This window comes from Cynoglossus semilaevis, chromosome Z (genome assembly GCF_000523025.1).
Source record: "Cynoglossus semilaevis isolate Cse_v1.0 chromosome Z, Cse_v1.0, whole genome shotgun sequence".
Classification (NCBI taxonomy): Eukaryota; Metazoa; Chordata; class Actinopteri; order Pleuronectiformes; family Cynoglossidae; genus Cynoglossus; species Cynoglossus semilaevis.
Genome location: NC_024328.1, coordinates 4,255,374 through 4,269,827, shown reverse-complemented (window position 1 = coordinate 4,269,827; position 14,454 = coordinate 4,255,374). Strand labels below are relative to the sequence as shown.

The following is a 14,454-nucleotide window of genomic DNA, read 5'->3' as shown; positions in this document are numbered from 1 at the left end:
TTCATCTGATTTTAGATCAGTTTCCCCTTAAAGACCAATACACTGATTATTAGTGTTTTACTTTTGACTAGTTAGCCTGTGTAAATGACATATAAGGTGACTTATAGCTCTTTAAAATACAACATGTATTATATAAATAACTTTTAGCTTTTTGCTTTGTTGTTGATCAACCTTGCTTATGTAATTAAGTTGAGTTAGTGACTTAACTTAATTTGAAATAATCTAGGCAATTTGAACTGAATAATTTTCCATTAGGGTTTTTCCTATGTTGTGTTGTTAAATGATTTTAGATATTTATTTTTGTTTACATAGTGTTTTTCCTTGTTTATTTTGTTATTTAGACTTTTTCACTGTATTCTAGGGAAAATGAAAACCATTTTGCCTGGAATACTCTACCATGTTCTACCATTGAGATTGTAGCATATTCTGTCATAAATGAAGTACAACTTTATAGCTATTCCTTGGTCATTGTTCATTACTCCATCACTTCCTAATATTCCTAGCAACTTTTCTATGTTTGCTTTTTTTCATTTAAAAGAAAATGAAAATTTTCTAAGCTTCCTATTATTTTCCCCTGGCTAGTGTTTCGTCTCTAGCTAGTTTTAGGCTAATGAATGATACTTAACCAATCCAGTGAAAGGAAATTTTTTTACCTTCCTTGCCAAGTTTAGCTAATGTTTTAAGCTAATGTTTAATTTAAACCTGTTTAAAAAAATTTGTTTTCATTCACTCAAGTATTTAGGCAGAAGTAAACTATGGATTTCAAGTATATTAGGATATAACTGGTCAATTAAAGGTGCAGTGGTAATTTATGGTCTATTGTGAATGGATGTTCTGTAGTGCTGATGAATGAATGAATGAGTTGTAACATATGCATAAGTTCAACCAAACATGGATGACAATGAGACCATAAGATAACATGGAAACAGAGAGAGTGTAAAAACCTGGGGAGGAATTGATTAATAATGAGCCTCTCCTATAGACCATCCACTCGTTCTACACAACGGCCAGAAAATGTTCTGTACAACATATGGCACTTCAGCAGCCATATGTGCCAGTTTTTACTGAAACTGGCATCGCCGTGCACCGCGGTCACTGATGGCTGCCAAAATAACAGAGGGGAGGTAGAGAGACATAGAGAAACAGAGGGAGAGAGAGAAGGAAGCAATGGATGGAATTAAAGCTGAAACGTTTACTTTTTAAAATTAAATTTCAAAGAGAGTTCATTTCGTTAAAAGTGAGGTAATCTGGGGAGCTGACAGTGATCAGAATCGACTGCACTCAGAGCGCCCCCTGCTGGTTAAAGCCCAAGACTCAGTGTCGAGGCGGGTTATGTATTAAGTGTCTGCCAACAGAGTCAACAAAGGAAGAATATAATTTTTTTCTTACCGTTGGTCTGTTGGCAAACACTGTTGGAGTGTAAGCAATTATCGGTTGATTTTCGTGATTTGTTGATACTTAATAATTTTACCCTGAGGTCCAGGTACTGTTTAAAAAAGTACAATTTTCTAGTCACTAGGATACTTTGATATCATGTAATACATTAATTCATTTTAGCCTCTAAGTAGAACCAAGAATTTTGTAGACACGTTTTTTTTGGAACCTTTTGGAACCTCTTTGGAACCTCTTTGGAACCTCCCGTAGAAGAAACATTAAGCTTTAATATATGTCTGCCTCAGTTATAGAAAACAACATAACATCGCTGTCTTCTTTAATAGTATTTACATGGGGCCAAACAGGTTGTATCTATAGCGCCTTGTACTTGACCATAAGCACATAATTAAAAAAATATGCGTGTAGTTGAGGACTTCACATGGAGCTTTGTGGAAACGCAGCTGTAGGAAAAGTTGAACTTCAGCTTTGGAAACCAACAGACCTGAAATTGTTTCATCCTGTTGACCCTGACTGGAGTGGACACACTGTTGAAGAGGACGAGCATTTAGAAGTGCTGGAGACAGAATGGATGAAGACTTTCAGGAGTTGAATCTCACATGTCAGGCTTTGTTGATAGGGTCAGGACAGAGTACCATCTCCTCACAGCTCAATAATGACTGTCCTGTTCACTCCGGTCCTGTCCTACGCTGGCCACCCGGGGCCAAAACACACTCTCTGAAAGAAGGAAGCTCTATGAGCTGTGCTGTCATTTAAATGACAAAAAATAATTGGTTTATTTTTGTCACCATCACTGTCCATTCACCAGTGTAGGTTCAAACCTGGAGGCATTTGGAGCAGGAGGGCAATGGAAAAACAGCATCTATGTCATCTATGCATCTATATACCAATGTTTTTTTCCAGCCTGTCAGTGAGTGTGTGTACTTTAACAACAGTATCTGAGTTTTACCCAGAAACTAATTGTTGTAAACCACACTTTTTTCGGCTTGGGAGCTAGTGATCTACCTACACTGAAAACTATAAATATATATTCACTACTTTGATTAAATGGCTGTAGTTGTATGGCACAGTACCGTCTCACTCAATACTTCTATGGTCCTTACTTTAGCCCTGGTGATTAGCATCTTAAAATAGAATTAAATCTAATTCTATAATCTAAATCTATCATTTTCCATGTTTTTTTTTCTTTAAATGTAATTTCTCAGGATCTACCAGCCCTCCCTTTGAAATCTACTGGTAGATCCTGATCTACCTTTTGGGAATCCCTGTTGTAAACCTTACTCTACCGTGTTCTACCATTGAGATTGTAGCATATTCTGTCATAAATGAAGTACAACTTTATAGCTATTCCTTGGTCATTGTTCATTACTCCATCACTTCCTAATATTCCTAGCAACTTTTCTATGTTTATTTTTTTTTATTTAAATCTTAGCATCTTTTAACTAACATCAACATCTCAACAACATCTCTTTTCATAATTGTAACTCTATTTTTAAACCTTGGGTAATTTGTGTCCCCGAGTTTTTGCTAACATTTAGTTGTTTTGTAGTTTTTCTTACTTTTTTAATAATTTTTACTCAGTTTTGAGCTAATTTGTTCCTGGCTAATGTTGGCTTACTATTTTGTGAAAGTGTTCAGCCATTTGTAAATTTTAACCTTCTGATACATTAAATATTCATCCATTCAATTTTCAAAATAAACTCTCTGTATTATGGGCCACCAGGGGGCAAACTTTGCTTTTTTGCCCAACATTGTCCAAATCAAGATTAACCTTTAAATAAACTTTTGGCAAAATGTTTATGCTAATATTTATGTATCTTAAAGTATTTTTTTTAATTACTCCTCAATAGAATAATGTTCAATTATGAACCACACTCGCAAGTGCACACTCACACACACACACGTGTGTGTGTTTCCCCACCCCCTGCCTGTACCATTGCTGACAAAGTTGTTGTTGAACTAACCTGACTCGCAGCTCAACGTCCAGTTGAATATCGCTGAGATTGGCCCTGTTCATAGTTTACTGGTTGCCTGATTACCGTCATTAAATATTATTAGTGGACGTCCTGCAGGAAGAGGACAAAGTGCCATGAGGGATGTGCAGGAAAATCTTTAGACACATCCATACAGAGTGCTTAGATTGGTGTTGAAAACACCAGCCACCACAGCCTGGGTTGAAAATCCCTTCATCATTGTCATTATTGTCATTGTCTTTCTGTGGCTGGGAATCAGGTTGAAAGTGCTCCCTCCCACATACACAGAGTGAGTTGTACATGTGGGACTGGATCCTCCCTGTGGCTCCAGGCAGGAGATGGAGGTTGTTATCTGCTGAAGCTGCTCACGGATGTGGAGAACTGACACTGAAGTGGACACAGGAGAACTTTTACAAAACAGCATTTAATTCAATTACAGATTTCCCGTCATGGAATCAAAAAGTGAACCAGACCGAGAAGAAGGTTGATAAAAAAAAAAAAGCATTTATCCATGAATGTTTAATTTGTTTATACTGATATAATTTTCTCACCCACTGTTATCACGTAAGTTATCACTGTCCTTTGGCTTAGTGGATATTTTCTGTTAATTTAGATATTATCCACAATAATTCGTAAATTTTATCTTATCATTATAAAAGGTTTAATCATTAGTGACACCTACTGGTGACACTGCACATATCTAAAAGAGAATTAATAAAACAGCGAAAATGCCAAAAATTCATTCTCTGGGTCAAAAGTCAGTAAAGAAAATAAGTAAGCTCGCAAGGCCTGGGATAAGCTATTACTGCCTCTTGTGGCCAGTTTTAGTAGTAAAATATGACTGAAAGTACTTTTCAGTATCAGAAAAGTACATCTGAACTTGGTGATGAAGGGAGCAGAATACAATGAACATTATTGTCTCTGAGCTGAAACATTAATCTTCTCCATGCACTATGCTGACATTTACAAACCTTTTTGTATTTTTTGGTTTTCTTGTATAAAAGATCAGTTCTAATGTTTGTGAGTTTTTGTGACGTGGCCTCACAAAGTCTGACACAGGTGTTTCCTGTCCCTGAAGAGTGAACTCTTATTGACGACTAATTGCAGAACAGCAGGAAATAGATACAATCTGTTCCTCAGCCTTTGAGTCCAATGTCATCAGTTTATAAGAGGAACGGAGGAACTTCCTGCCAAAGCTGCACTAAGACTTTGGCTGAGTTTTATATTGAAACCAGAGACAATGACAGAGATATCCTCGCTGCACGTTTCCACCACATTTGTCATCTACGCCTTCTCAGAGTCAGTGCTATTTTATTTCCTACAATCTAGTACTGTAAAACATTAGTCTGTGTTGATAAAGAACATTGTCTATGAAGACTAAACAGTGTAATCTGCAGCCAGTCATGAAGACATTAGTCAGAAAAATTAAAAATAACTTAAAAGGTATTGAAATAGCTTTAAAAATATGTTATTTATTTGTTAACAACTAATACAAACTTGGCAAGGAAACAGCTAAATGCTTGTGAAAATTAGTAAAAGATGATAATAACACTCCAGCTTTGAGTTCAAAAGTTTGGTCTGACTGTCATTCCCACTCAGGTGAATCGTCTTCTGAAGCCTCCTGAACTCACAGTGACTAATCTGAGGCGACGCAGCGGTGAGCAGGACGTTACATGGACTTTAACGACCAGGCTGAAGCTCAAAGCTGCTGGAAATGGCAGCCTTCAAAAGACGTTCCCCCGCCTTCCACTCCAACTCTGCCCACTCCACTGCACCCACGCCATCCACCTGCCCCTGCATCTATGACTGAGTCACACCAACCAGGGTAAGAGCAAATGCAAAGAGGCACGTCTGTCATGTTGAGTAAAGACCAGTGAACTTTGAACAGTTTGACTGAGGATAATGCATGAAAGAGATGAACGGCTTACAATTTAGTCAGGCCACTGGCTTTAGCTTCACATCGCTAAAGTTAATTCCAGACCACAAACTCTGCAGACTGGACTTTACTGACTTAATGCTTCCTTAGAAATCTTAACTAGGGATTTCCGATATTAACTTTTTGCCGATATCCGATATGCCGATATTGTCCAAACACCTAATTTCCAATTTTGATATGAACCAAAACCGAAACAGGCCTGGTAATATTTATTCATTTATCTGCACAAACCACTGTATGAATATGAGATTAAGTAAATGAGCTGCAGTGCTGCCATCTAGTGACTTTTACTTTAATATACAGCCGTTTATCTCCAAAACTATTTTTAGGGCACACGTCATTTGGCAAAATCCAGGCATGAGGTTATCAGATTTTCATTATCGGAGAAAAAAAATACGATTTTTACAGTTATTACATAATATTGGCCGATAATATCAGCCAACCGATAGTATTGGACATCCCTAATCTTAAGAAGAAAAATATATTTATGTATTTATCTTTTTTTCACAAATTCCATGGCAAGGAAACAGTTCCCTTTGCCTAAAATAAAAGCATAAAATGAGGCAAATAGTCCATACTAACTTTTATTTTAACTATAATTAAAGATAGAATGAGCAAACAAACTAATCTGCTCTCTTTTCCTCATTCTCTTCTGCAATTCTGCATTTCAGAACTGATCAGCGCTCACCTCTGGCCAAGAGTGAGGAGAGTCCAACACTCCTCCTCCTTCTCCTCACACGTGGCACATTCTTCTCTTGTCTTGGTTTCACTGTGACCACATCAGGCAACCAGGGTGAGGAGGTGAGTGGGGTGAAGGGACGAGGGGCTAATGTGCGTGCCAGACTGTGCTCTGTGCTCCACATCAGAACCAGAGCAGCGGAGGAGTGTTCCCCAGAGAGCTCATGCTGAACATGATGATGATGATGGAGATAAATCTGCTGTGAAATCAGACAGAGAGACAGGACCAGACAGGATCGTGACTAAAATGAGGTCGATGAGACCCTGTCTCCCTGATTCCTGAGTCCAGGGCCTGATGCCTCGAGGCTAGGAGGGGGGCTTCATTAAAAGCAGGGGTCACTCGTTAAAACAGGGATCATTCACTGGGATTAAATGTCTGCAATGAGAACCGGGAGGAGGTTCATGGAGAACATTGGCACTGCGTCAGTGCCATTACAGTCAGACACTACCTCCACCAGGGTCACGTGTCCATAATTCTCTAACGATGACAAACATGTGTCTGGATGGTACCAGCTCAACCATCTCCTGCAAACCAGCATCAGCAGATTATCAGATTATCAGATTAACACACCAACTCATGCAGAAGATAATGATGGTTCCAAACAAATTTGATTAATTTCCAGGGTCAGGAATCAGCAGACATTCAGAGAAGCAGACATGATTTTTTTAATCTATACATTTTTACTCAAATAATTTATTTGTGCTGTGATATTCGTAAAAGGCCCAGCTGTACAGCTGCTGTTTCTCCACAGGACAACATTTCTATATATACAGTATATAAAATCTATTCCAGTTTTACAGTCAATTGTCTTTGGAACTGTCAATACAGTTTTATTAGCACAAAGGAAAACATTGAATTTTTAATTTTGGCTGCAATAATATTAGTAATCATATATATTTAATAATATAATAATTGAATACAAAATAATAAATGTTTACTTAAAGAAAAATTAAAAACTCTTTAAAGATGTCGATGTTAAAAATATAGTGCAAATGGAAGAAAACAAAACAAAAAGCCAATACCTCATATTCTATAGTATACGGGTTCAGTAAACCATTTCAACAACAACAACAACAAAAAAAGAATAAACGGAGCCAAACATCAGCCTCAGTAGAGTTAACATAGCCAAAAGTTAGCACAAAAGTTCCAATACTCTTAAAAAATAGTTGATTGTAAACTCAGATTATAGTGTTTGGTGGACAATAAGCTGTTGTTGGCTAGCTTTTCAACACAAGCTCTGCTGTTATACACATGTGTCCAGAAAAAGAGTTTCTCTTCAGAGCTTTAACTACTTTTTGAAGCCCATCCTGAAGTACTAGAGACTGATTCTGGTGGGAAGTTACTTTATTTAATCACCACAGCTTTTGGTTGGTGGGAGTGTTTGTGTCTGTTGCTCAACAATGTTTCATCACATCTGACTGTTTCTGACTGTTGATTAACACAGAGTTTATTGTCAAGAGGAAGCATTGCTGTGACTGTTTATCATTCCATAACATTGGACTGACATCCATCGGTCGGAATTTAGCCTCATAATAAGCAATTAGATATTCTAATATTATTTTTTATTGTGTTTAAGTTTGGTATAAAAAAACCCCACCACATTATTGTTTATTACTTTGGGATTCACAGCAGAGAGAGTCATCTGTCAAAATAAATTAAAAATAAATTAGCCTGTCATTTTTAAATAAAAAGTCAAGGAGACAAAAATAAATAACTGAAAAAGTTGATAGAATATTTTGTAAAAGTGGCCTTTAGTCAGAACATAGTCAGGACCTGCTAAAAATGACTCAAGTTTAGCTTTAAAATGTTTTTCCTTTGACATTAATGTCATTTGCTGCACATCACGTGAAGTTCCATTTTCAATATTACATTCCTATTTTGTATATATTTATAGTGTTTGTTGTTTTTGTTATTTTTGGTTTGATATTGGTTCAATGTATTCTGTCTTACTATTGAGTGTTACTGTTCAAGATTTCTTTAAAAGTTGGTCAAAATGTAATAAAAACATAAAACCTGAGTGGAGGTCAGATCCTCCCTCCCCCCACCAAGAGGCACACGTCAGTCTTCAGAGGAGGCCAGGCAGTGAAGCGTCGTAGGTTATAATGAAAAGAATCCACGCTGGTTCCTCAGGCCGTCTCCTGTAATCGTTCTTGATTCCTCCTTTGTGTTTCACGCTCCACTCACTGCTGGGATGAAGATGTGCCTGCTTGGCCTATCACTGGCAGCCCAACTCACTGATTAACAAATTAAAGCTCTTCCTTGCCTTAATCTGTCTGGAGGCCTTTCGTGGAAACACGTTTGGCACTGACAGCACCTCTGCTTCCGAATTTAATTGGATTAGAAGAAAGCCTGGATTAATACTGCCTCAGAGAGGACGGCGTCCTGAGGGCGGCCAGACGTGGAAACAGGTGATGAAGTCATCTTAGAATACTCCACTGCTGCGAGATGTCTAGGAGGTCTTTGATATTGTGGAAGCAAGAGAAAACCTGTTTAAAAGAATGTGGATTCATTTACGGAATGTCAACAACGTTGCACCGGAGGGAGGGTCGGAGGCTGAAGTGATCAGCACAAGGTTCAACAAAATCAAGTGTAAAGAAGAACTTCATCCTACTGTGAAACAACTTGTCTAATAGGAAACTCAAGTTTGGTGAATGACTCACAGATGACATCGACTATAGATTACAGGGACACGTCAGTTGATCAATTTCTGCCTCAATTATTCAATTAGTTCAAATGTGGTGTTTAACGGCTTCAGTGTTCAATCCTTTGTTTATATTTACCCTCTTACACAAACACTCTTGTGTCCCTGATCTAAATAACCTTCTCTGTGGACAAACTTCACTAAGAGTGAGGACTTCATTTTTATTTCTTTATTTCGGACAACTGGCTCCAGAGTTTACAAAAGCTACAGTCAAAAACTAATAATCATTCTCCTGAAATCAGTTTTTCTTTCTTTCTTAATGTCACGGTTTCACATCCGGATGAGCTTCAACACTCTGCTGCTTCCAAAAATCAACACTGGATTTTGTACTGTCACTTTTCATTTTCCCTTCCACAGTGTCAAAAGGCTCCATGACAAATCGCTGCCCTGCTACTATTTTCCTCAAACCACTGATTCTCAGATTTATTCAGATTAAAGTAAAGCAACGGGAAGAAGAAAAAGACGTTTTGAATGTAGGTGTGTTTTCTGTGTCGGCTTTGTTCAGCCCAGAGTCTCAGTGAAACCAAGCAGCGTGCAGGAATTAACATTCTAATTAAAAGCCAGTTAGACACCTAATTACACTCGTGTGCCGCTCTTAGTTCTGCACACTATTCAGATTTGATGAGGCGTGTTAACCTTAATTAGCTCACTGATGTGGTGACTCTGTGTGACCACGCGATTTTCACACCAAACAAAGAACAAAATAGTAAGTAAAGTAAAACTGTGGGGGTTGGATGAAGAAACAAAGGAGGAAGAGGTCGGCTCTTTAATGTCCATCCAGCCATCCATTTTCATCCGCTTATCCGTTACGGGGTTGCCACCCAAATCACACTGCACTGTACCAACCCCTGAACCTTCCTGCAGGTGGTGAGTCCACTGGAAGGTACCAACCGCCCTAACCTGGATTCGAACTTGCCCAGGAGGTGAACCCTGGGGTTCCACACCAATGAGACATTGCCTCTGGGCCTAAGAGCCACCTCTTTACTGTCAGATATCTATAATAATAATAATAATAATCATAATAATAACAACAACAATAATAATAATAATAATAATAATAGTAATAACTATAACAATAATATCTAATTAGCTTTTTCTAAGCTAACTGAGCTGAGAGAGAGACAAAATGTTCCAAATTCACATATGCAGGCACTTCCAGTGCTCCCTCCTCCATTTTTTTTGTTTTCTCCTCCATCTTTTCATCTGCATTTCGTGGTTGTAGCTCCAGTATCAACAGACGTGAGGCCCATGTAAAGGAAAGGAAAGGAAAGTGAACTCCTTGTCACTGTGACACAGCTCACCACTGCACACAACCAAATGTGACCTCTGCTTTTAACCCATCACCAAATTGAACAGTGGTCAGCTTTAAGAGGAGCAGTGAGTGGGGACGGTGCCTTGCTCAGAGTACCTCGGTGGTAAGTTGGTTGCTGGTGGATTCAAACCTGAACCATCCAGACCCAAGTCCGCTTCCTTAACCACTAAATCAAATGGGACGTTACTGATTTTACAGAGAAGCTTCATTTCTGAAGACTCATCTTCCACAATCTTCTGTGCTTGTGGTTGCTGTTCATTGGATTAAAAGATGTGATAGAAGAGAAATGTGGTTCGTTTTGCTTCTTAATGTTCATCAGAATATTTACACCTGTCACCTCAATTAACATTCAGTTACACTGGTTTGAATGAGCAGCACATTATAATAGAAAACATAACGACAGGGACACTTTGTTCATGTGTTTTCAGTTCTTTTTGAAACATTATCAGATGCAAACCATAGATTTAACCATATGAACTATAAAAGAATCCTTCAACCAGAAGTAAACATTAGGTTCAGAACTTAACTTTAGAACTAAAAGAACTAGAGAGATGTGGATGAAGCAGAAAAAGATATAATTGATCGTAAAGTTAACCGTAACAAACAATCATAAAACAACTACATGTTTAACTAGTTAAACCAAATGGGTTATTGAATGGCAATGATGATAGCGTCCTCTCCTGCATTCAGGATCTGTGTTCTACGTCATACAAGGAATTACAACATGTAGTCTGCCTGTAGTCATCAAAAATGTGACTACAGGCTACAAAAATGTAGAAAAAAAAAACCAAACCGATTAGCTGTGAGTGCATCTACTGCTACACCTGGACCTGTTACTGCACGTCTGATGATAAGGATAAAGAATGTACTGTCAATGTGTTTGGAGACATTTCATGTTTAAGTTTTAAGGCTTTGTGTAAGTACAGGAAATCTGAATTCAAGATACAATGAAGGGACCTAATAAAACTGGTGTTGGTCTTGTTATCAGCTGAACATTTGTCTTTATTTTTGTAATGCTGTCACCTGATAGTAAGAGAAGAGTAATGTGAACAAGTCACAACCTCATCAAGAGTCATGACACAAATTAATACAGAATAAAACAATTCTTTTGGGTTATTAAAATGTGAAGGATATAAAACTAAGCAGAATGTCTTTTGTTTGTTTTCTCTGTTAGTTGCCTTTAAAACAGGTTTTTTACATCTGGTTTACAGATTTTTACCAAATCTCCTGCCTGACAGATATTTGACAGTACTTTATGAGAGCAACTTGGGTTGAGTATCTTCCCCAGGGACACATCGGAATCTACTTTGAATTAAACCTGTGACCTTGTGGTTGTCTTTCTACCCAAAGACCCACGTTGGACCTCAATGTTTATGGATGTAAAGACAATTGTGTTGGTTACAGAAACAGTAAGTTATTTATGTTCATTGCACGTTGTCATTTGTTTGAAGATGACGAGATCAGTTTTTATTTTGTACAAAATGTGAGACAGATGTTGTTGGGTGTGGTGCGTTCAGGGACTTTCAGCTCCAGCAGCTGCCTTCGAGTACAGTGGGAAAAACAGAATATAAAAACAGAATCTTGAATAGATGAAAATGTTACATTTATGGTGATAGATTTTTTTTAGATCAAATTAACTATTGCATGTTGAAAATTGTTATATAAAAATGACTAATGTATCGTATATTTTCCTGAGTAATCAGGATTATTGCAACATAAATGTTGGGCCAACCTTAATTGCAGTAGCTGTTTTCATGAGTCATGACATGAGTTGTTTAATGTAGTAGTAGGTGTTGTTCAGTACTGAATTGTTTTAGCAATAGTTGAGTTTGTTGAAATTGAATTGCATTACATTACATTACATTTATCAGACGCTTTTATTTAGTCATAATAGAAGTTGCAGTTGTTGTTACTTGTATTTTGTCGCGGGGTTGTTTTTGTAGTTGTGGCTGTGGTTGTAGATATAGGTAATGTAATTGCAGTTGTTTGTATATCTGTAGTTGCAATCAATATTATTTTGGTATTCGTAGCTTTTTGGTAGCACTTTTGTCATAGCTGAAGTTGTCATTTCATAGTTTATATTTCCTGTTTTAGTTGTTATTCTTGTTGTTGTGTTGTTGACTTTTTAAAATATTTCGTTCTATATTTTTATTATATTTCCTATTTCTATTTTTTAAACATATAATGTTTACTTAAAACTGTTCACTCTGAGAGCCCGCACAAGATTTCCAATGTGTCTGGACTGGTGGTTTATGCACACATGGCAAATAAATACGTTGAACCTTGAACTTGAACCTTGAAAAAAAACCGTCAACCCTTTTAGTTGTGTAATATCCAAGCTTTTTCTTCGGCCCTTGAATACAGCCTAACTGTGTGTCAAGTTTTCTCTCAAAACTGATGCTGCGTTCATGGTTCCGCTCTCCATTAGTTTTGATCTTGATTCCATTCTACATCCTTTTTTGTCTCTGTCGGCTTCTTTGTCTCAGAATTTTATTGAGGATATGATTGAATCGTGACTCATTAGAGTGAAGAAATATGTTCGCTGCTGACGTCACTTTGGTGTTTTCCTTTATTTCAGTGGGTCAGCTATTAGAGTAGGGCATGAGAACTACACACACAAACAGACAAACAGACAGAGTTATTGGCTGATTAGTAACCATTCATCGAATTGTCTCATTATGTTATGTCCTGACGGAACCAGCATGTGTCGAAGGCTTTTGTCGTTTCGAACTTGGTACCGACGCTCGAGCTCGTATCGGGGGTCCTGCGCTGGTGTGACCGACCTCGGTGCTTCGTATTCCGGGCAGAAGGGGCTGAGCACAGCGGTGCTGCTGCTGCTACTGCTAGGTTTAAGTTCGGTTTGTTCCACCGCTGAGGAGCAACACTGCCATGGAGCGTACGATTTGTACTTTGTTCTGGACAAGTAAGTAATATTACTGTGCTGTCAAAAATATAAAGTGGTACATGTAACATTTTTGTATTGTATTGTTCAACTGAAATTGTTGTGAAATATGAGCTCTGTACTGTATCTTAGACAAGAACATGATACCCCCTGTTGCTTTAATATATAAAAGTATTATTTTAAAACATTTGGTGTTGTTTTGAAGCAGGAAATGAACACAAAGTCACTGCAGCTGCTAACAAAAGAGTTTGTTTATGGGGAGGAAGTGTAGAGAAGAGTAGGGGAAAGAAGAAAGCATCATTTGAGGGAGGTGAACTGAGCAGGAACGAAAGGGGGGCATCAGTAGAAAAAAAGCAGAAAGAAGGAGAAAAGAGTAATGAAAAAGTAATAAAAGGTAATAGATACATAGGGGTAAAGAAAGGGTGATAAGGAATCAGGAAGAAAAGACAGGGAAAAAGAAGCCCAAAACAGAGGACACATGAGGAAAAATTCCACAACACTCAAAAGTTACATTCAAAAACTGACAAACTCTACCAATGACACACATCACACATTGGTACATTTTCTTCCCATTAATATAAGGCTATTTCAAGCCTGAATAATAGATGGATGATAAATGGGCCCCTGGATTACCACGAGTACCTACAGTATATTTGAATGAAGTATTGTGCCTAATACAGATATGGGTATTGGTGCATCTCAAGTATAAAGTAAAAATATTCTTTTCTGTTCATGTCGTCCTACCCTGTTCTGAGACATGCCCTCACTGCTTCAGCTGCTTTTGACTTCACTTCTAAAATAGTTCTTAAAACTGCTAAACTGCACAGAGTGACGATTGGCCTCCTAAACCTAAAGTTGTCAAAGTGGCTAATGCTAAACAATCAGCTAAATGAACAGATGCTGATGGGTACGTTTCTGCTGTAACTGTAGTTGTGACAAAAGCTGCTGCAATTACTGCTTCCCAATAAAGTTACATTTCCTAGGGTGGTGGTACTAAATTTCTACATTATCAGCTTCTGATGCTGCTTCTGCACTAAGTCGCTAACACTCTGATTACAGTTCTTGCCCAAACCACTCAAGTTTAACCAAAGCTGCTGCAGGAGCCGGTAAACCTACAAACCAAAACTGCAACTGTTTGAAAGCTTTTACTTCAGCTACCTGTGAAACTGTTGCCGTTACTCTTACAAACTCAAAACATCTGCTGATGGAGATACTAAATGTTTTTCTGCCCTTAAAGAGCCTACTGATGCTACAGCTGCTAAATCTGCAGTTAGGGCTGTTGCTGCTTCTCGCCTTCCTCTGACCCAGTTTCTAATGACCCCACCCACACTTTTCTAAACAACTGAGTTACAGTTGTTTGTTCAAAAGTGCTTTTTTTTTTTAACAGGAAACCGATTGCTTGATAGGTCATCTTGAATTCATCCTGCGTGACTTGCAAACAGCTAAGGAACCGTTTCATTTTTAGGTGAAAAAATATAATCTGTTTCTGTTCCTGGTTT

The 14,454-nt window shown here is 37.9% G+C and overlaps 1 protein-coding gene across 1 annotated transcript in view; it reads left to right on the top strand.

The window, feature by feature from the left end:
- Positions 1 to 12,428: 12,428 nt before the first annotated feature.
- The window catches only part of antxr2a (ANTXR cell adhesion molecule 2a), a 35,549-nt gene continuing 33,523 nt past the window's right edge, over positions 12,429 to 14,454 (top strand). Inside the window, exon 1 of the mRNA XM_008335829.3 lies at positions 12,429 to 12,976. Within this exon, the coding sequence (XP_008334051.1) occupies positions 12,732 to 12,976 (245 nt within the window). The 5' untranslated portion in view covers positions 12,429 to 12,731. The remainder of the gene's footprint in view (positions 12,977 to 14,454) is intronic.